This window comes from Aulonocara sp. 'chitande type north' Nkhata Bay, linkage group LG15 (assembly GCF_057382095.1).
Source record: "Aulonocara sp. 'chitande type north' Nkhata Bay isolate Kocher_YH1m ecotype deep benthic linkage group LG15, A_spYH_male_GT1.1, whole genome shotgun sequence".
Classification (NCBI taxonomy): domain Eukaryota; kingdom Metazoa; phylum Chordata; class Actinopteri; order Cichliformes; family Cichlidae; genus Aulonocara; species Aulonocara sp. 'chitande type north' Nkhata Bay.
Window position 1 is genome coordinate 29232898 of NC_141358.1, and position 22346 is coordinate 29255243.

General features: G+C 44.7%; 1 protein-coding gene across 2 annotated transcripts in view; it reads right to left on the bottom strand.

The window, feature by feature from the left end:
* The window catches only part of tnfrsf21 (tumor necrosis factor receptor superfamily, member 21), a 243776-nt gene that overhangs the window by 138115 nt on the left and 83315 nt on the right, over positions 1 to 22346 (bottom strand). For both annotated transcript variants that reach the window (XM_086265432.1, XM_086265431.1), the window contains exon 4: positions 8782 to 9047. In XM_086265432.1, coding sequence (XP_086121558.1) covers positions 8782 to 9047 — 266 coding nt within the window. The remainder of the gene's footprint in view (positions 1 to 8781; positions 9048 to 22346) is intronic.

Sequence of the window (22346 nt, forward strand, 5' to 3'; positions counted from 1 at the left end):
TCACGTCCGGTTGGGGGCTCTGTTGGCTCTCAGGTGACTGTTTCCTCGCGGCTGCGTGCAGCGGGGCTAGGGGAGGGTCTGTGCTGACGGACGTGGGTTACTGACCTGGCAACCTGGCTGCCCCTGGGTGGGTCCGGGATGGGCGTGAGGTTCTGGGGGCGCTCCGTCTCTGGGCTGGGGCCCGGGCCGGGCCTCGGGGGCTTGGGTCCTGGTTGGTGTGTTGGCGGGGTTGTGGGCGGGTGGGTGCATGGGGGCCCGGCCCTGGAGCAGGGTGCCGCCGGTGCGTCGAGCCGCCTAGGGGGCTCTTCAACTGGTGGGGGGGATGGTCACATCTTGCAGGAGCTTTCTTCTCTTCAGGAACTCTTTGCAGGAGGGGGAGATACAGGAGAGGTGGAGGAAGATCTCAGCCTGGGCGTTTACCGTCTTATGTAGTCTGGAAGATGTGTGGATGGTGGGGTGGGTGGACTGTCCAGGGCTCTGTGGAGCCGGAGGGCGCTACTGCACTGGGCCCCGGTCTGATGGGCCTGGGCCCCCCTTCCCTGGCGGGTCGCGAAGGGTGGGAGTGCCTACTGGGGTCAGCGGGGGAGCTGGCCCCAGGGAGGGGTCACTTGCCCCTCCCTTCCTTCCCTCCCCATCTCCAGCTGCCTCCCTCTTCCCGCTCCTCCACAACCACCCACACATGCAGGGCCTTGGAGTGGGGGTATGTCACCAGGGTGCAGAGGAGGCTACCCCCCCCCCCCCCCCCCTGTCCCCTTCTGGCTGCCTCTGCCTCAATTTTATCCCACAACTTAGACATTCACATTATTCACACTCTCATTACACATACATATAGGATCTTGGGGGTGGGCACAATCACGGAGTCCAAATTACCATCAGGGTGTATACCTCACCCCTGACGTCGTTGCCCACCTCTCAATTTTAAATACACTTAGTCATTGAGGGCTAGCAGGAGGGACTATGCGCTTACCTGCTGCTCCTTGGCAGGTAGCTCCATGCCCTCCTGGGTTTTAATTGCACCTTAGAACACATATGCATCAACACTACAATGAGCGGGTGGAGGGAGGTTTGGAGTCTTCTCCCACCCCCATTCTCTGCGGCCTGCTGGAGCGGGAGGGCTAGTAGGAGGAGTTGGCCGTCCGACTGCGGTCTGGGGTGTGGGGCCTCCCTGCTGCTGCGGAGTCGGGGTGGTCTGCCTCTCCCCACCGCAGGGAAAAGGGTAACACCACCTGGGTCTGGGTGCAATTCCCCCCTCCAGGGGCAAGGGTACCTAGACCCGGTTTGTAGAGTACGCTTGGGGAGTGTGATTGTGTGTACAGCGTCTCTTTATGTCTGTCTCCACGTTGGTTGAGTGTGGAGTGAGTGCATATGAGAGCATGAGGGTGGGAATGGATGTTTGTGTCTGTGTGTGCCTGTATGTCTGTGTCTATATGTCAGGTTGGGTATCAGACGCCACCTCTCTGGGGACACCTCAGGCCCTCCAAGGTTTGGAGGCCTATCTCCACCCACCACCACTTCCCCTGCCGGTGGCGGACTCCCTCAGGTGTCGGTGTGTTGGTGGTTCTTTGTGTCTGGGGGTGGGCGTCCGGGTACACACCGGCTCACTCCTTGGCGGCCGCTTGTCGGGGCCTGGGGCCTGGGGCTCGCTCGGGCCCCTTTGGAGGTGGGGTGCCCCCGGCCTCTCGGCCTGGGGCTCGGTCACTCAGGCACAGCTGGGGGCCGGCGGAGCTCACGGGCGCGTCACTGCAACTCCCCCTGACTTCTGCTCCGCAGCTGCTGGGCGAGCCCTCATCTGGGACTCTCCTCAGCTCTTACTGGAACAGTGGCGCGGCTGCCCCTCTGTTGGTCTTCCATGGTCTCTTGTGTTCTGGGGGCCTCTGGATGTCTAGAGTTTTGATCTCCTCCATACCCGCTTCACACCCTGGAGGACGGGGCTGTGGCCCCCCCACACTCCCTAGCAGATCATTACATGGAGAAACCTTTGGAATGCAAGCATGCTGATCCACACAGGTATGCACACATGGGTATTCACAGACGCGGACTAAAGCTTTCTTGGCTGCTGCCTCAAAGCACACTGTGCGCTGTCTATCTTGCGTGCTGCACAATATCGTTTATTATTTAGTAAATATTGATATCTATGACTAGCTAGTTTATTGTGATGGTGCTTTGTTTTCTCTATTATTATGTTGCTCTTTGTTGTTTGCTGTCTCCTCTGTTTGTTTGTTTTTGTTTGTTTGTTTGTTTTTTTCTCTCCATACAGGTGACCCAGGAGTTCTTTTTTTTTTTTCTCTCTATTCCCCCCTCTTCTCACCGTCTCTTCTCCCCTTTGGTTTTCTTTCTTTCTCTCCCCCTCTTTCTCTCATTCATTCCCCCTGTCCTATTTATTAAAAAATAAAATAAAAAAAATAAAATGACAAAGGATGAACTGAAGCTCTGCCATCACGTAATGTCGCATACTGCTGTTTCTGATGTCATTTAAAAAAAAAAAAAAAAAAAAAAAAAAAGGAAGAGGACTCCCTTACTGCATTTATTTATATTGTATTGTCTGTATAGCACTTTAGAGCACACCTTTCACTTTATTAAAAGCACCTTATCAAGTACTTTATGAGCATTGCACTTTAAGCATGGATTTGCACACAAGAAGTTTAAATATTTATTGACTATTTATTGGGAATTTTAAAATCAGTTGGTAGCCTTGTTTCAGATCCTGCACAGCTGCTCCTCATCAAGGAATGTGGTGGTTGTCTGTCAGGAGAGAAGAATGGTGATTGAGATTGTGATTAAGGTTTACCAATAAGGAAAACTAATGCATGTGTGTGTGAAATCTAGGGATAAAAGTGGTGCAAATAAGTGTTTGTAAGTTAATGATTACTCACCTTTCTTGCCTGTGTCCTCTTCAAGGTGTTTGGGCAAATGTTTCCCCGGGGGTCCAGACACCATTTAAAGGTTCCGGGAGAGACCATTGGTAAAGAGAGTGTGGTGAATCTTTTTGTGCTTGGGTTTCTGGGTTTTTATAATATTGGGTTTGGTGTAACATTAAAGTGTGAAGTATTTATTAATATGTAAATGTGAAAATGTATTTATGTATTTATTTATTCTTATTGATATATTGTATACTGTGGTGGAAGGTTGGGATTTAAGAATTTACCTGAGAGTGGAATAATGGTTAAGTCTGTGACAGCTGAACATATTTAAGGCTGCCAGTTGTCATTAGAGGATGGATTTTTGTGCTGTGAAGAAGCTCGACAAGTTAATTGTTTTAAGGAGAGCCATATAGCAAATAAATACTTTGTTCCACTACACTTGCCTTGGTCTGTCTCACTGTGTTTCCAGCCGCTAAGGGCTGCCCTGTTACATGACATTAATGTGATTTGTCTTTAACAGATGTTTCAACACACCATAGATTGTGTCCTCAGTGCCAGATGGTCTACAGATACCAGGAGTGGACAGATGGGCTTCACAACTTTGACAACCACGTTGTTTTGTCTCTTGAACTCTGCCTTCTTTTGAGAGAAAATCTGCAGGTGAGGATCACAAAAATAAAATATACTCATCTGAAGATGGGAAAAATGTGTTTGTGTCATTATATGTTGGTGCCCAAATTTAAATATCTGTGTAATCATTAGGGATGGGTATCGTTTAGGTTTTATCCGATACCGGTGCCAAATCAGTACTTTTGAAACGGTGCCGGTGCTCAAACCGGTGCTTAAAGAATGGAGAACACAAAATTGGTCCAAAAACCTCATGTTCAGCTGGTTTTTGTAAAAAGATAACAATGTTAGCCTTTTCTGCAGCTATGGGGCATATATGGTATCACTCTTGGCTGGAGGCAGTGCTTAAACAATGGAAAAAACACAAACTTTATCCAAAAACCTCTCGTTTAACTGTTTCCCTCTTTTTCTTTGGTCATTTTAGCCTTTTTGGCCAGGGTGAAGGGAGCATCTGCCATCAAACAAGAAGACAGCCGCATGTAGCTATGATGATGATGTTTGCTAGTTCACCTTACATGCATTAATGTAATAACGTGGTTAGCCTCACGTTACTCACGCAGAGAAGAACGGTTGCTGCTGCCATCATCATCCATCATCATTTCTGCTACACTAGCAAGGCTAGGGGTCAGGACTCTCCTCTTCGTGTTTTTGGGGATGTTGCTAACTCCGCGTCTGATAACAGGCACCACACCCGCAGTAGATGCACTCTGTGTGAGGTCTCGCAGCAAGCTATCAAATACAGCGCATTTCTTGGCTTTAAAAAAAAAAAACGCTATGCGTCGCCAGGTGTTTCATCGGATTTGAGGTGTTACCTCCTTTGACAGTATCACAGTATCAGCTTAAAGCACTTGTTGCAGGCTGCTGAGTTTGCATATTTTGCTGTGAAGTACAGCCAGACTTTTGACCGCTTCGCCTAGGGCATTTTTAATCTGTAGCTCTGCTCTAAAAGAACGTACGTACCTGGACCCGCCTACTATCCTCAGAAACGTAAAATGATTGGCTAGAAGTGTATCACAGCTCAGGACCTTCTTGCTGTGCCACCGTGCTTAGATATTATTAACATACAAATGCAGTAGTATTCTGGTATATAACCAAAGATCATTAACGCAGAGAGTGTTTGTAGCAAACCAAAGGCTTGGAAAGATTAATGATTTATTATCCATTTTCCTAACAAAATATAAAGAAATACATACTTATAGAACTTTAATAAACATAAAAAAGGCATGTCTCAAGACCTTTTCACTATCCTCTCCAAACAGCAACGGTGCAAAGGAAGATGCAACACTAGGTGCTTGGATAACATAAGATGTTCAACACATCACTGAAGAAACATTTTTCTCAAAGCCAAATGTACCCCAGATGATGTCTAAGCTACAGCACGCTAGCAGGCTATTCTTTCAAAGCTTTGTAAATACTCTGATAAATAACATCTAACATGTTTTGAATCACATAATACAGCATCCGACTTTAAATACTAAGTACTGTCATGTATTTTAGACACAGGCTACAAATGTCACCAAAAAAGAATAAATAACTGAAAAGCTCCAATGAACTGCTGCCTACTCTGTAGTTTACACAGTGTTCATCTTGCCCTCAAAGAGACTAAAATCTCATCCAAAGCTTTTTAGATGTCAACTCTATCTGTCCAAGTGAAGTAACCCAGAGGGATCAGCTTCAGAGGGACATATTGGAAAGATGTTCTCCAAAATTAGCTGTCAGTAGAAGAGACATTCAGAGAACAGAGCTGACGATGTGATGTGAACAGAGGTGGGTAGTAATGAGTTACATTTACTCCGTTACATTTACTTGAGTAAGTTTTTGAAAAACATTTATTTTTAAAGTATATCTCCAAAAGTTGATTCTGTTCATCTGGACGTAGCGTTTTGTGGGAGAAACGTTTTCTCACTCATCCCAATAACTTCTTCAGTCTCAGCTGACTGCAGTTTTCCCCAATCTTATAAACAGTACATTTGCATAATGACTGAAACAAGCCCAGAGAAGGAACAATGAGCTGGGAGGTCAGTTCCTTAATCTTAATTATGCAAATTCTCATGACCATAGAGATGGCACGATACCACTTTTTTATGTCCGATACCGATATCATAAATTTGGGTATCTGCCGATACCGATATGAATCCGATATAGTGTTTTTTAATCAATAAAACTGTTTTTTAAATATCTTGCTGCATTTTGTATAAGTTCATACTCAAGTTTAAAAAACAACAACACTAAAGCTATTCTGTTATACCTGTATGCAAAAAAAAATATTTCATAGTTCAGCAATACTGATCAATCTAATAAACATAAACCTACACCATCCTCCCTATTCTGGTATTTTAAAGAGTACTTAGCGTAAATATTAAGCAACCTAACTTCCAGCAAAAAAAATAAAAAATAAAAAATAGGGAACCACTCCTCACGCGCCACCTCATGATGCTTAATCGACATAATCAACCTTAATTTGATGCAGTGTGAAAAGAAAATACACAGAAATCAATTATTTTTCAAGAAATATTAAATAGATTCAACATCTTTCTTTAACAGAACTGCAGACTGCACAGATGGTACCTTCCCAAAGGAAAAAGTACTATAGCTTACTAGGGTATATATTAGACATAATAGTTACTATATACAGTAATGGACTTCTATTCATTTTAGATCAAATTAAAACTTTGGGTGTCAGATAATTATTTAATAAAAGCTAGACTTTTTAAATGAGAATAAGAAAGAAAAGTATTTCTTTGTGCCCCCCTTTTCCCTGTTAATGCCTTACCTGCCCCCCTGGCTAAACTTTGCTAGATCCGCCCCTGCACAGTTACCAGCCGTCAGCTACGTAGAAAAGGATCCTGGTGTAGAAAGTAATATTAAATAAATTCTAACAACAGCTTAAAACAAACAAGAGAGACGGAGTCGCGACAGAAAAGCCGATCAGCTGATCATTAAGCAGTTTCATGATTGAAGTAGCAGCAGGAGAGGGAGGGACAGAGAAGACGCAGTCGCTCCATAAATCGGTTGTTAAGCTTAACGTGGGAATGCTTTACAAACATTCAGAAATGAACTTACACACTTGCTTTACTTCTCTCGGGGATAACTTTGTCGGAGATGAAATGCCGGCTCCAAATGCTGAACCAGACCACCGACAGGTCTCGCACACCACAGCCGCTCTATCACGTGATGCATACTGCTCCGACGTGCTAAGGTTATGAGGCGAGTTACGGCGTGTCGCAAGTTTTGTGAGGTGCTTTTGTGATATTTAATGGATTGGATTACATTTTTTATTTCTCTCCGATATCTGATCCAGTAATTTAGGTCAGTATCGGACCGATACCGATACGTAATATCGGATTGGTCCATCTCTACCATTGATCAACAACCACTGACCAAAACCCACTGATCAAAGACCACTGATCAATGGCCATGAGTACCATTCACAGAGAGTTGAGGAATGGCTGCAATCACAGCATTGTAAGATGGCGAAAGATGTACCCTTAGGCCCCCTCCTCGATTCAAAAATGGTCTTTCCCTTTTCACGTAAATGGCCTCCTTGACTCCGCGCTCAAACCAGCGTTCCTCACTGTCCAAGATATGTACATCCTCATCCTTGAAAGAGTGTCCGCTGGCCTGTAGGTGTAAATAGACTGCAGAGTCCTGGCCTGACGAGGTAGCTCTTCTGTGTTGTGCCATCCTCTTAGCCAGAGGTTGTTTGGTTTCCCCGATGTATAAATCCTGGCAATCCTCTTGGCACTTAACAGCGTACACTATGTTACTCTGTTTGTGTCAGGGGACCCCATCGTTGGGGTTGACCAATTTTTGGCGCAGCGTTTTTAAAAGCCACAGAGACCTGGTGTTTAGAAAAAATGCGTCTCAACTGTTTATAAGATTGGGGAAAACTGCAGTCAGCTGAGACTGAAGAAGTCACTTGGATGAGTGACGAAACGTTTCTCCCACAAAATGTTTCTCCCACAAAACGCTACGTCCAGATGAACAATTTCAACTTTTGGAGAGGTACTTTTACTCGGCAATATTTGGCAAAATTTGACTCATTACTTTGTTTTAAATAATCAGTTTAATAATTAATAATAATAATGGATACTTTATTGATCCCCATGGGGAAATTACTTGTTTTTCTCTGTATTTGACCCATTCACTCAGTGAAGCAGTGGGCAGCCCACTAAGCAGGCGCCCGGGGAGCAGTGTGTAGGGACGGTACCTTGCTCAGGGATACCTCAGGGTAGCCGTTAAGTGGATTCGAACCGCCGACCTTCCGATCATGGGGCGACCACTTTACCTACTGAGCTATCCCTGCCCCAATTACATAATACTGCTAATAATGGATCATTCTGCCAGTGGAGTTTCTTGTAACTCCTTTACCAATCAGATGCAGTCACATGACCAGTTTGAAACTGTGGCGGACAGAGCGACCCAAGTGTTTTAAAGTAGCGTGTAGATACATGGAAAGAAGAAACACATGAAAACATGGCAGAGTCAACTGTCTCCGCTAGAACTGAAGAGGATGAACACCAAGGGTGTTCATCCTCTTCAGTTGGATGAACACCATCCAACTGAAGAGTTGGATTGTTTTGTATCAAAACAATACAAAGATTGTTTCACTTAAAAGCAGTACAAAAGAACAGCTATATTTTCAGTGTTGGTTTCTACAGTGTGAGCCAAAGCAAACAGACTTTTCAGCGTGAAAAAACTCAACTCATGTAACCTGTGGAAACGTGTCGCAGTAAGTTTACTCTAAATATATTTTTAGCTTTGGTTAGTTTGATATCAGTCTTATGTTACATGTTATGTTCTAATGTTTTCTCTGAGGCTGCTGTGCCATTTAGAGCAAAAATGAATATAAAGTTCACAGCATATCTCGTCACTGGAAATGGTTTGCACTGTTTATATATTTATATTATTTACTGTAGATATTGGTTAAAAAGGCTTTATGTTGTGAAAAACTGAAATCTGGAAATTAGAATTGTACATATACATATATTCTATTTGAAAATACTAACATTTGTATATTTATTTATTTATGTTTGTCTGATAGCATTTATTTAAAAAATACATTTTCACCAATTACTTTTTTACTCTTATTTGGGCAATTTTTTTGACAACTACTTTTCACTTTTACTTGAGTAATAATATTTTACTATTTTATTTTACTTAAGTACAATTTTTGGATACTCAACCCACCTCTGGATGTGAAGATGTGAAGACAGCAACATTACAGATATCCTCAGTGAAAACAGGGCAGGGGGGCAGTAGACTGTCTGTCCTCGACATTAATTAGGCCTACCTGTGGGTTGTCCTCCATTACACAGCGGATCTTTTCCACCACGTCGATGCGGCGCTGCCGGTGCAGGGCGTTGATCAGCTTGGCCAGGTTGGCATCGCTGTCCCGGATCGTCCAGTGCTGCAGCGCAGCATACGCCCTCTCATGATCAGAAGAGTAGCCGTTGGAGAAGGCAGCCACCTCACGCTCTGTGACATTAGCCAGCGACTGATAGATGTCGATCCACTGCGTCCCCACCTGGGCTGCCACGAGCTTCAGGATATCCACTCCTAAAACACCAAAAGATGGAGAAAAAACAGTTAGAGAACACATGTGATCATTTGTTCAGGAACTAATGGGTTATTCAAAGAGAAAAACCTTATTAGTTAGTGGGGAGAGGTAAATTGATTGCACTAATCACCAATCTTTTTTTTTTTCGTAAGATTTATTTTCATTTTTAAATTTGAAAAACAAACAAAAAAAAAAACCAAAAACAAAAAGCTCACAATTATGACACAAAGCAAATATCTACAACTCACTACAACATGGCAAGTTATTGTGACTACAGGAACACTCTTAAGTGTATATTCTTGTTTTCATGCCATTCAAGGATAATTCCAAAAATCTGAAAACCAAACACAAAAAGTAATAACATAATAATAATAATAATAACATAACAATATTGGTAATTACAAGAAAGAATTAGGAGACAGTATGCAAGACAAAAGAGAACAAATAAAATCAGCAAAACAAAAAGTATAGAACACATTATACGAACTTTTCCCACCCTCCCCCCATCCCTCTAACCTTGTATGGCTCTCAATCTCCTTACATTCCTATATCTAGACAGTTTATATTCACACTTATTTATAGAAACTCTTGTGTTCAGGAATCAACGCACTTCACGGTAAAACCACATCAATCAGGAAGTCAAGCCAGGAAAGCTGAACCGGGGATCAATTTAAAACAGACCCAGGGGCAATTAAGAATTTTGAGTCACCACTATAATCTGTCAAGTCCAGAGACGGTAGTACTGCCAACAAGGGGCCCCAGATTTTTTCAAAGGTTTCATACTTCCCTTTTACACTACGATATCTTCTCAGGTGTGCAGTAGGACACTATGTCTGTGAAGGTTCTCAGTCATCCAGGTCATCGTAGTCAAAGGAGGACACTAGCTCATTAATCCAGTGTCTCAGTGTTGGAGGATTTTCAGATTTCCAATATAGCAGAATACATCTTTTCAACGCTGTACTCGCAAGTAAAATAAAATATTTCTTCTAGTAATTCACATTAATAGAAGCTGTGTCACCTAGAATCCATAGTTTTGGGTACAGTTCAATTGGGATTCCCATTACCCTTGAGATTATTACAATGGCGCGTCTCCAAAATTGTTCTATCACTGGGCAATTCCACAGCATGTATATCTGGAGGGAATAATTACTCAATTTTATGTAGTCTGTAAGGGGTGTAATATATCCTATGAAATATGTTAAATTGCATTTGCCTGTGTCTTATAGAGATTAACATGGTCTGTGCCTGTTCCAATAAGTGGTGCCATTCTACCTCTTCATAAACATAGCCCAGGTCTGTTTCCCATTTTCTTTTTATGGATGCTTTGTTGTGATCAGGTAACTTTTCACTGATAATAGCATATATAGAAGATGCTATTCCTTTTATTGACTTGCACGGTTTGGTGCAAAGATGGGTTTCAAGAGAGGTTTGTTTTGGTATCTCGGGGAATGCCCCTTTGGATTTCTCTTTGAAGAAACTTTGTCTTGGAAGTTTAAATTTTTCTTTTAGTTGTTGAAAGTCAATAAATGTATCATTATTTTATAAGTCAGCAACACTATTGAACGCTGTTCAATACTGAAGAAATTTAAACTTCTTAAAATTATGCAAAATTGCAGAATATTGCAGAATATTTTTAAGGTTTAACGGGGCGATCGTGGCTCAAGAGTTGGGAGTTTGCCTTGTAATCGGAAGGTTGCTGGTTCGAGCCCCGGCTTGGACAGTCTTGGTCGTTGTGTCCTTGGGCAAGACACTTCACCCGTTGCCTACTGGTGGTGGTCAGAGGGCCCGGTGGCGCCAGTGTCCGGCAGCCTCGCCTCTGTCAGTGCGCCCCAGGGTGGCTGTGGCTACAATGTAGCTTGCCATCACCAGTGTGTGAATGTATGTGTGAATGGGTGGATGACTGGATGTGTAAAGCGCTTTGGGGTCCTTAGGGACTAGTAAAGCGCTATATAAATACAGGCCATTTACCAGGCCAAGGTTATCTGCTATGAAAAGCCAGACCAGGAAAATCTCCTTCATGTTTTTCTGTGTTTTATTCTCAGTTACTTTCACACAAAGGCATCTGCTGTGATTTTCACAATTCTGATGAAATCTCATGTGTATCAGTACTGATAAATGATCAGAATTATAATATTTCTGACTGTCTGAGGCTAAATTGAATCAAATCAGGACTTTGAGAACCGGAATCGAATGGATTATAGAAATCAGCGATGATACCCAGCCCTACTGAGCAGCCTAGGCCTGAGAGAAGTGGATGTAGCTGCGGGTAATAAGAAAAGATGAAAAGAACTATTGATAACTTTTTTGTTAAGTTAAGGCCTGATCTGCCTGAAATTCATAGCCAGTGCTCTGACACGGTGCCATCAATCTTTGAATGCTGAAAAAGCACAGTGTATCCAGGAAACACATATGATGCAATAAATGCACTGCCCAAGTGTCCCCTCTCCCCACTGCCTTTCAGCAACAGACAGCAGCAAACAGGTCGTCAGAGGAGGCCAAGATGATGATTAAGTTTAACATTTTCTACAATATTGACAAAGCACTTTAAGCACAAGTTTGTTAGTTAATAATTTAGAAATGAATATTGTCTGTATGGACTCCCCCCCCAAAGAAAGTGCACATGTAAAACTGCGGTGTTAAGCGATGCGGTTGAAAAATTTGAGTGCACATAACTTTTGTGCCGGTATGCCTACATTTCTGAAGTTAGGCATACCGGTGCGCCCATGTCAAAAAGTTAGTCTAGAGCCCTGACAGCTGTCTGCCGGCAGAGCCCGCAGGCACGTCACTGCAACCCCCTCTGGCCTCTGCGCTGTGGCTGCTGGGTGACCTCTCATTCAGGGCTCTCCTCAGCTCTTCCTAAGAGGGTGGTTCGGTTGACCCCCTGCTGATCCTCCTTGGGTCCTCGTATTCTGGGGCCTCTGGATGTCTGGGAATGATCTCCTCCATACCTGCTTCATGCCCTGGGGGACGGGGCTATGGCTTCCCATACTTCCTAGCAGATTGTTACATGGAGAAACCTTTTGAATACAAGCGTGCTGATCCACACAGGTGTGCACCTGTGTGCACACCCGAGGTGTACACACGGGTGTTCAAAGACACAAACTACACCCGTCTTGGCTGCTACCTCAAAGCACATTGTGCGCTGTCGATCACATGTATAATAACATGTAATATTCAGTATCTACTGTTAGCTAGTTTTGTGATTGTGATGGTGTTGTATTTATTATGTTGCTCTTTTTTGTTTGTTTTCTCTTCTGTTTTTTCTTATCTCAATACAGGTGATCCAGGTGTTTTGTTTGTTTTTTTCTTTTTCTTCCCCCTTTACTCGCCATTTCTTCTCCCCTCTATTTTTCGTTCTCTCCCTCTCTTTCTGTCATTCTTTCTCCCTGTCCTATCCTCCAGTCATGTCTGTTTGACGGGACGTCTGTAACAACCGAAAATCCAATCAGATAAATACATAATTATAATAAAGGTCAATCAAATGGACCAATATGGCAAGGCCATGATGATCCAATTGGTAAAGTAAATCCGCTTGGCATCTTTCTTGGCCTACAGACAACAATTTTGATGGCTAAAGATCCAAACGGGACAGGCAAAAAAAAAAGAAAAAAAAAGTGCCTGACATCACATTATTTGTTATGATATTGTCACGGCTAGCAGGGCAAGCCGTGTGAGTTTTAATAGATGACCCAAGATGCAGGCAGCTTCAGATGCGAGTGAGCTTTGTTAAAAAGGATGGACATACAAACTGGAATATAGCAGGCACAAAACAAAACCTAAGAGAACCTAAACTGGGAAAACTAACAAAACTAACCTGAAACCAGAACAGAGACAACAGAGGTAGACTTGGGGAAGCAACACAGAATGAAGCAGGGAGGTGACGGAGGGAGATAACGCAGACAAACCAGCAACAGGCAGGAGAACACACAGGGCTTAAATACTCACAGGCGTAATCGTGGGATGGGAGACAGGAGGAGAACACACCTGGGAGAAATCAAGGCTGACGAGACACAGACGTAAGGCTGAGAACACTCACACGAGATAGAGACCTTCAGAATAAAACAGGAAACTCACAGACACAGAACCAGACAAGACACTGAACTTAACAGACAGATTCACAAGCAGACACTGTGACACCATGCACAGACAGAGGGAACACAGCAGTGGGAGCAGGCAGGCACAGAACAGAAACCTAACAAATGGCAAACCTTAACAAAAGACATAACCAGAATAAGCAAGAACATAGAATAATATAAGGAAACACAAAACACTGAGTCGTCAGACTCAGGAACATGGCAGATATTATACCGGGTAAACTTCTCTCCAAAGCCCATAGCCTCCAACATTTGAAATAGAAAGTTTGGCTCAATCCTGTCAAATGCTTTATTTGCATCCATAGAAATTATTAGCAGGGGGTTTTGATTTTTTTGAGCAGTATTCAATATATGGCGCAAACGTCGTACATTATCTGCTCCATGCCTGTTTTTCATGAAGCCTGTTTGGTCAGTGTGTATTATCTTAGGCATGTCTTCCAATCCAATGTTGTGATTTCCAATCTGTCAGGCTCAGGAGAGACTCGGAGGCAGACTGTCACTTAAGTTCACAATTTATTTACACACAGACACCAGGTGCGGATATATACAGGTGAGGGGGCACAGGAAGAGGGTCTCCGGGGAACACAGGCACGGCAAGGGGGCGGGCTATGTACACAATCCTTCACTGAAGCTCAGGTAGCTCGGACTCCGGCTTTTAGCTCACCAAACGGTGGTCCTCAGGCTGGCGAGAAATGAGTGTTACACAATAATCCAGTGAAGAAGCACTCTCAGCAGCCGCCTTAAGAAGTGAATGAGATGAGACGATTGTTTGCAGGTGTCCGAGCTAGGGGCTGGAGCCGTCATGACTCCGCCCCGGTAAAGCGCAGTGCGCAGGAGGGGAGAGAGAGAGACGCAGCACAACAAAAACACTTGTAGCCATACAGAGTCAGCCGAGAAGGCACAGGGTCATGACACAATCAGTCTGGTAATTTATTATTTTCTAAAGCTTCTATAATCATATTCGTGACTGGGGTCAGTAATTTATTTGAGAAAACCTTATAATAATCGACTAAGAATCCGTCTGGTCCAGGGGTCTTATTATTTTGTAAACAGTTGACGCAGAGTACCTCCATCTCAGATATATCTGCATCAAGCAGTTCTTTGTCCTCATTATGTGATTTGGGAAGGGCTACTCGGCATTTAGTAAGGCTGTTGTGTTTTTTTAGATGTTTTAATGCGACGAATCTCTTTGCAGCAGTACTGTCAGCCCCTTGCTCAGTTTTATAGAAATCTCATAGAATCGTTTAAACTCTGCATTTATGGGTGCTGATTCGTCAGCCTATAACAGCTGTAGTTTTTAGAGACACAGAAATGGCTGTGACAGATTTAGTCATCAACGAATACCAACTAATACATCAACCAGTCACAGCTGCACTGACAGCTGTCATTCCTGAAGCAATCTCCCATGAATCATAAGTGTGTATCAGTAAATTCTCTCAAATAGCCTTAGGCGTCACATTGTACTTCACAATCTCCTTCAGACACACACTGCTGCCTCTTCAGACTCTCTCTGCTCTACTTTCACTGACTCTTATGTGACTTTTCAGTGAAACTTAAACACTGCTTCATCTGTTTGTAGGGTAAATATACAGTAACTCCCTTGTTTTGTTTGACATGTGTGTTTGTTTTGTGTCTGTGTGTGTGCACTTGTACAGGTTTTTACCAGATGTAGTTTTAATGTCACACCTTCCAGTTACAACCTAGTTAAATGTGAAATGAATACCACAGAATGTCCATAAGGTGCAGTTGCAGTCTGGCAGTGGGAGCAGTGTGACAGTTCAACTGTTTAGGAGGGAAATGGCGAGAGGAAAGAAACTGTGCCCATGTCGGGTGGTCCTGGTCTGCAGGCTTCTATACCGTCTGCCAGAGGGCAGCAGGTCAAAAAGTCTGTGTCCAGGATGTGAGGGGTCTGTGAAGATTTTCCCTGCGCATTTCCTGGTTCTTGAGAGGTACGGGTCCTGGATGGAGGGCAGGGGGCCCCGATGAACATTTCTGCTGCCCGTACAATCCACTGCAGTCTGCGATTGTCCTGTTTAGTGGTTGCTCCATACCAGACTGCGATGGAGGAGGACAGGACAGACTCAATGACTGTAGTGTAGAACTAGAAGACTAGCAGCTCCTGTGGAAGACTGTACTTCCCCAGTTGTCTCAGGAAGTACATCCTCTGCTGGGTCTTTTTGAGGATGGAGTTGATGTTGGTCTCCCACTTCAGGTCCTGGGAGATGGTGGTACCCAGGAACTTGAAGATCTCCACAGTCGACACCGGGCTGTCTGATATAGTGAGGGAGAGCATTGTTGAGGGATGTCTCCTGTAGTCTACTGTCATCTCTACCCATATGGAAAAGATATAGTAAAAACTTATATGATTTACTCATGAAAGTGGCCACTTTCTCATTACTTTCATATATTGTTTTAGTAAGTATCCAAAACATACAAGTTTGATTATATAATTTTTCAAGGGATCTTATATCTGTTTTCACTCTTGTATGCTTTTCATACAAGTTTCACACAAGATAGATACAAACTTTATAAGATTTATACAGTGGGGCAAAAAAGTATTTAGTCAGCCACCGATTGTGCAAGTTTCCCCACCTAAAATGATGGCAGAGGTCAGTAATTTGCACCAGAGGTACACTTCAACTGTGAGAGACAGAATGTGAAAAAAAATCCATGAATTCACATGGTAGGATTTGTAAAGAATTTATTCGTAAATTAGGGTGGAAAATAAATATTTGGTCACCTCAAACAAGGAAAATCTCTGGCTCTCACAGACCTGTAACGTCTTCTGTAAGAAGCTTTTCTGTCCCCCACTCGTTACCTGTATGAATGGCACCTGTTTGAACTCATCATCTGTATAAAAGACACTTGTCCACACCCTCAAACAGTCAGACTCCAAACTCCGCCATGGCCAAGACCAAAGAGCTTTCGAAGGACACCAGGAAAAGTATTGTAGACCTGCACCAGACTGGGAAGAGTGAATCTACAATAGGCAAGCAGCTTGGTGTGAAAAAATCAACTGTGAGAGCAATCATCAGAAAATGGAAGACATACAAGACCACTGATAATCTCCCTCGATCTGGGGCTCCACGTAAGATCTCATCCCGTGGGGTCAAAATGATCATGAGAACGGTGAGCAAAGATCCCAGAACCACACGGGGGGACCTGGTGAATGACCTGCAGAGAGCTGGGACCAAAGTAACAAAGGTCACCATCAGTAACACACTACAACGGCAGGGAATCAAATCCCGCAGTGCCAGACGTGTTCCGCTGCTGAAGCCAGTGCATGTCCAGGCCCGTCTGAAGTTTGCCAGAGAGCACATGGATGATACAGCAGAGGATTGGGAGAATGTCATGTGGTCAGGTGAAACCAATGTAGAACTTTTTGGTATAAACTCAACTCGTCGTGTTTGGAGGAAGAAGAATACTGAGTTGCATCCCAAGAACACCATACCTACTGTGAAGCATGGGGGTGGAAACATCATGCTATGGGGCTTTTTTTCTGCCAAGGGGACAGGACGACTGATCCGTGTTAAGGACAGAATGAATGGGGCCATGTATCGTGAGATTTTGAGCCAAAACCTCCTTCCATCAGTGAGAACTTTGAAGATGAAACGAGGCTGGGTCTTCCAACATGACAATGATCCAAAACACACCGCCTGGGCAACAAAGGAGTGGCTCCGTAAGAAGCATTTGAAAGTCCTGGAGTGGCCTAGCCAGTCTCCAGACCTCAACCCCATAGAAAATCTTTGGCGGGAGTTGAAAGTCCGTGTTGCTCGGCGACAGCCCCAAAACATCACTGCTCTCGAGAAGATCTGCATGGAGGAATGGGCCAAAATACCAGCTACTGTGTGTGCAAACCTGGTAAAGACCTATAGTAAACGTTTGACCTCTGTTATTGCCAACAAAGGTTATGTTACAAAGTATTGAGTTGTATTTTTGTTATTGGCCAAATACTTGTTTTCCACCCTGATTTACGAATAAATTCTTTACAAATCCTACCATGTGGATTCATGGATTTTTTTTTCACATTCTGTTACTCACAGTTGAAGTGTACCTCTGGTGCAAATTACTGACCTCTGTCATCATTTTAGGTGGGGGAACTTGCACAATCGGTGGCTGACTAAATACTTTTTTGCCCCACTGTATATATCTTTTCCATATGGGTACAGTCTTAAGCTTGTTCAGCTCCACATTGTGCTGACTGCACCAGATTACCAGCCGCTCAACTTCCTGCCGGTATGCAGGCTCATCACCATCCTGAATGAGGCCAATGATGGTGGTGTCATCTGCAAACTTTAGGAGTTTAACAGCCGAGTTCTTGGAGGTGCAGTCTTTAGTGTAGAGGGAGAACAACAGTGGTGAGAGGACACAACCTTGAGGGGCACTAATACTGAGGGACTGAGTTTTAGAGGTGATCTCCCCCAGCCTCACTCCTGACAGCCTCCTGTCTGTCAGGAAGCTGGTGATCCACTGACAGGTAGCTGGTGACATGCTGAGCTGGGAGAGTTTGGAGGAGAAAAGTTCAGGCACATTGGTGCAGGATGTAATGCAGCCCCATGTTCACTGTTTTCCCGGTAGGCAAACTGCAGGGGGTCCAACTGGTGTCCTTCAAATGAGCTAACACCAGTCGTTCAAAGGATTTCATGACCACAGACGTCAAGACAACAGGTCTGTAATCTTTCAGTCCTGTAATGGTGGGTTTCTTGGGGACCGGGATGATGGTGGAGCGTTTGAAGCAGCTTGTTGAGTCTGGATTGAGGAGGGTGAGGGGGGAGAGGTGGCCAATATATTCTTCTGCAGTAGAATATATTTAACCCATTGGCCAGGTCTTTGTTTGCTTCAACAGTGGGTGGGGGGCGTCTGTAGCTGGTGATTTCCCGCAGGCCCTACCACACTGATGCAGGGTCGGTGGCTGAGAGCTGTTCATTGAGCTTCTGGGAGTAGATCCTTTTAGCTACTTTGATTTTGTGGTGGCAGATTTCTTTTCTCATGTATTAATCACATATTTAATCATATCACATTAGTTATAGTAATATCACTTTCTCACTTTACTATAGTAAGAGCACTCCTGTCACCAGCTTGCATGCATGTGAAATGTTAACACAATGAGGCCATTGTAATGGGAGACGTTGAACAGATAGTGGGACTCCTCCTTATCAGGGATGTAAATCCTTAGGTAATGGCCAAGCAGAAAACAAGGTCATAATTCTCTCTATGAAGAGGGGCCAACATATAAGAGTTTGTGGAATGTTCTTTGTCTGTGTCTCTGTATTTAAGATGTAAGGGCGGTGGCCAAAATTCAGAGATGGTCCTAGGGTTTCACTGGGATGCTCTCTCCACATTGGAATGTGTTTATTAAACCCACTTCAAATCAAGCTCACTGGGTGTGTTGCAGGTTATTGTTAAATTTTCCATAACAATCTCCTTGATCAGTGTGTTCCTGGCCTGCTTGTACAGGGCCCCATTACCACTTCTGTAGGCGTCCTCCCTAGCCTTATGAAGATGTTGGAGTTTAGTCAAAAGTCAAAGTCAAAGTCAACTTTATTTGTCAATTCTGCCACATGTACAGGACATACAGAGAATAGAAATTTTGTTACTCTCAAACCCTAGATGAAATAGCAATGAACATTTAAATATAAGAGAATGATTAAAAAATGCAAATAAAATAATTAAAAAGTAAAAATTTAAATAAATACAATACAAATGAACAAGAAAGCTATACAATATACAATATACAGTATTCAGGTAAGGGTAAATGACATTGAGTGTAAACCAGGCAGAGTAGTGCAAATAGGCAAATAGTGCAAATGGAGATTTAGTAATGTACAGTAAGAGATAGTATAACAACAAAGTCTTATGAGGTAGTGGCAGTCCAATGCTCCACAAAGTGACTGGTAACTGGTGCAGGCCAGTGAGTGAGTCAGAGTGTGTGTGTGTGTGTGTGTGTGACAGAGTTCAGTGAGACCATGGAGGAGAAGAGGGGAGAGGGGGCAGAATCGGGAGGGAGTTAAGCTTCCTGACAGCCTGATGGATGAAGCTGTCCTTCAGTCTGCTGGTCCTGGCCTGGAGACTCCGCAGTCTCCTCCCTGACGGCAGCAGCTTGAAGAAGCTTTGCATTGGGTGCGTGGGATCAGCCGCTATGCAAAGGGCTTTTTTAGTGAGACGGGTGCTGTAAATGTCCTGGAGGGAGGGGAGAGAGACACCAATGATCCTCTCTGCAGCTCTCACTATGCGTTGGAGGGTTCTATGACAGGACGCATTGCAGGCTCCAAACCACACAGTGATGCAGCTCGACAGGATGCTCTCGATGGTGCCTCTGTAGAAAGTGTACATGATGGGGGCTGGTGCTCCTGCTCTTCTTAGTTTGCGGAGAAAGAAGAGACGCTGCTGTGATTTCTTGGCCAGTGCTGTGGTGTTGTACGTCCAGGAGAGATCCTCTGTGATGTGCACACCCAAGAACTTGGTGCTGCTCACTCTCTCCACAGACGCTCCGTCAATGGTCAGAGGAGCATGTTGGGTGTGCATTCTCCTGAAGTCCACAACAATCTCCTTCGTCTTCTCCACATTCAGAGAGAGATTGTTGTCAACACACCACGTGGCCAGGCGTCTCACCTCACTTCTGTAGTCGGTCTCATCCCTGTTGCTAATGAGACCCACGACCGTTGTGTCGTCCGCAAACTTGATGAAGAGGTTGGAGCTATATGATGGAGTGCAGTCATGGGTCAGCAGAGTGAAGAGGAGGGGGCTCAGCACACATCCCTGCGGGGCCCCCGTGTTTAAAATTATGGTGCTGGATGTATTACTGCCGACCCGTACTGCTTGAGGTTTTCCGGTGAGGAAATCCAACAGCCAGTTGCACAGTGAGGTGTTGAGCCCCAGCTGGACCAGTTTTTGAGTGAGCTGTTGGGGGATTATAGTGTTGAATGCTGAACTGAAATCTATGAACAGCATTCGAACATATGAGTCTTTTTTGTCCAGGTGTGTGAGTGCTGAGTGGAGTGCAGTGGAGATGGCATCATCGGTTGAGCGGTTGGGCCGATACGCAAACTGGAAGGGATCCAGGGAGGGGGGCAGGACAGTCTTGATGTGTTTCATGACTAGTCGTTTGAAGCACTTCATCAGGATGGGAGTAAGTGCAACAGGACGGTAGTCATTAAAGCAGGAGGGAGATGACTTTTTTGGAACCGGAATGATTGTGGTGGCTTTAAAACATGTGGGGACGACAGCCTGGATGAGTGATATGTTGAAGATGTCTGTGAAGACATCAGTGAGTTCCACTGCACAGTCTCTCAGTACACGACCAGGAATGTTGTCAGGACCCGGAGCTTTTCGTGCATTGATCCTGCTGAGGGATCTCCTCACGCTGTCCGGGGACAGAGTCATCACCTGGTCACCAGGAGGGGGTGGGGTCTTCTGTGCAGTGGTGTTGTTTTGGACTTCAAAGCGAGCAAAGAAAGTATTCAGCTCGTTCAGCAGGGGGATAGTGCTATCACAGGTCTGTGGTGGGGGCTTGTAATCTGTGATGGTCTGAATGCCCCGCCACAGGCTCCGTGAGTCTCTGCTGTCTTTGAAGTGATGAGATATTTTCCTGGAGTACTGTCTCTTAGCCTCTCTGATGCCACGGGAAAGGTTGGCCCTAGCTGTCCTCAGGCTCGCCTCGTCTCCATCTCTGAAGGCAACATTCCGAGCTTTCAGCAGCCTGTAGACCTCTCCTGTCATCCATGGTTTTTGATTTGCCCGGACAGTTATGGTTTTCGTGACTGTTACATCCTCAATACACTTGTTGATGTAGGCAGTAACAGTCTCTGCGTACTCCTGGAGGTCAGTGGTGTTGTTATAGGTGGCAGCCTGCTTAAACATGTCCCAGTCTGTGGTGTTAAAGCAGTCCTGTAAAGCCTCTGAAGACCCTTCTGGCCACACTTGTATCCGCTTACGAACTGGTTTGGTGGTTTTAACGAGCGGTCTGTAAGCAGGCATTAGCATGACAGTGATATGGTCTGAGGCGCCGAGGTGGGGGAGGGGAAAAGCTTTGTAGGCTCCTCTCTGGGTGGTGTAAACAAAGTCCAGTGTGTTATTTCCCCTTGTTGGAAAGTATATGTGTTGTTGTATTTTTGGAAACACGCACTTTAAGTCTGCATGATTGAAATCCCCAGCCAGGATGAGAAAAGCATCAGGATGGGCTGTCTGTTGCTCACTGATGTGCTGGTACAGTTCATTCAGTGCCTCACTCCTGTTGTTGACATTGGAGGAGGGAGGGATGTACACAGCGCACAGTAGTATGGCTGTATATTCCCTCGGTAGATAGAATGGCCGGCACTTAATAACCATAAACTCCAGCACTGGTGAGCAGTGTTTGCAGACCGCAGCAGCATCGCGACACCAGGCATCATTGATGTAAACACAAAGTCCTCCCCCGCGGGTCTTACCTCCCGCGACGATGACTCTGTCAGCACGGTAGCATGTTAGCTGGTCGAGCTGAATGGCGCGGTCCGGGACACTGTCGCTAAGCCATGTTTCCGTGAACACAAAAGCACAGCAGTCCTTTACGTTCCTTTGAGATGAACGTAGCAGTCGGATGTCGTCCAGTTTATTTTCTAGCGAGCGTACGTTGGCCAAAACGATAGAGGGGATGGCGGGTTTGTGTGGGCTAGCCGCTAGCCTAGCTCGGATGCCACCGCGCTTACCCCTCTTCTGCTTCCTCTCACACCGCTTGAGGCGCATCCATTGTGGGCGAAGTGCAGGAGTGGGGGTCGGTGATTGAGTAGGCCTTCAGAGCAGACCCAGATCTTTCAGCTTCTCGATGTCCACAGAGTTTAACTTAAAAAGTTTGTTTCTGCCGATGTCGAGAAGAAGTGTTCGGGCATATCCTCGCTTGCACACAGATAGACGCGACAAAGACTTACAAAAACACTGCAACTTACAGGACGAAAAACACGAAAAAGTAGTTTGTTTGGGAGAGAGAGAAGCCACTTCGTGTGCACGCGCCGCCATGTTGAAAGGAACATAGGAGTTTAGGAGTGAACCATGGTTTATTGTTGTTGTACGTGCAAAAGGTCTTGGTTGGCACACACATAGCTTCAAAAGCAGTCCAATCAGTGCAGTCAAAACAGTCCTGCAGTTCCTGCTTTGCTGCGTTAGTCCACTTCTTCACAGTTTTGACTACAGGCTTGGCACGTTTGAGTTGTTACCTATAAACTGGAATAA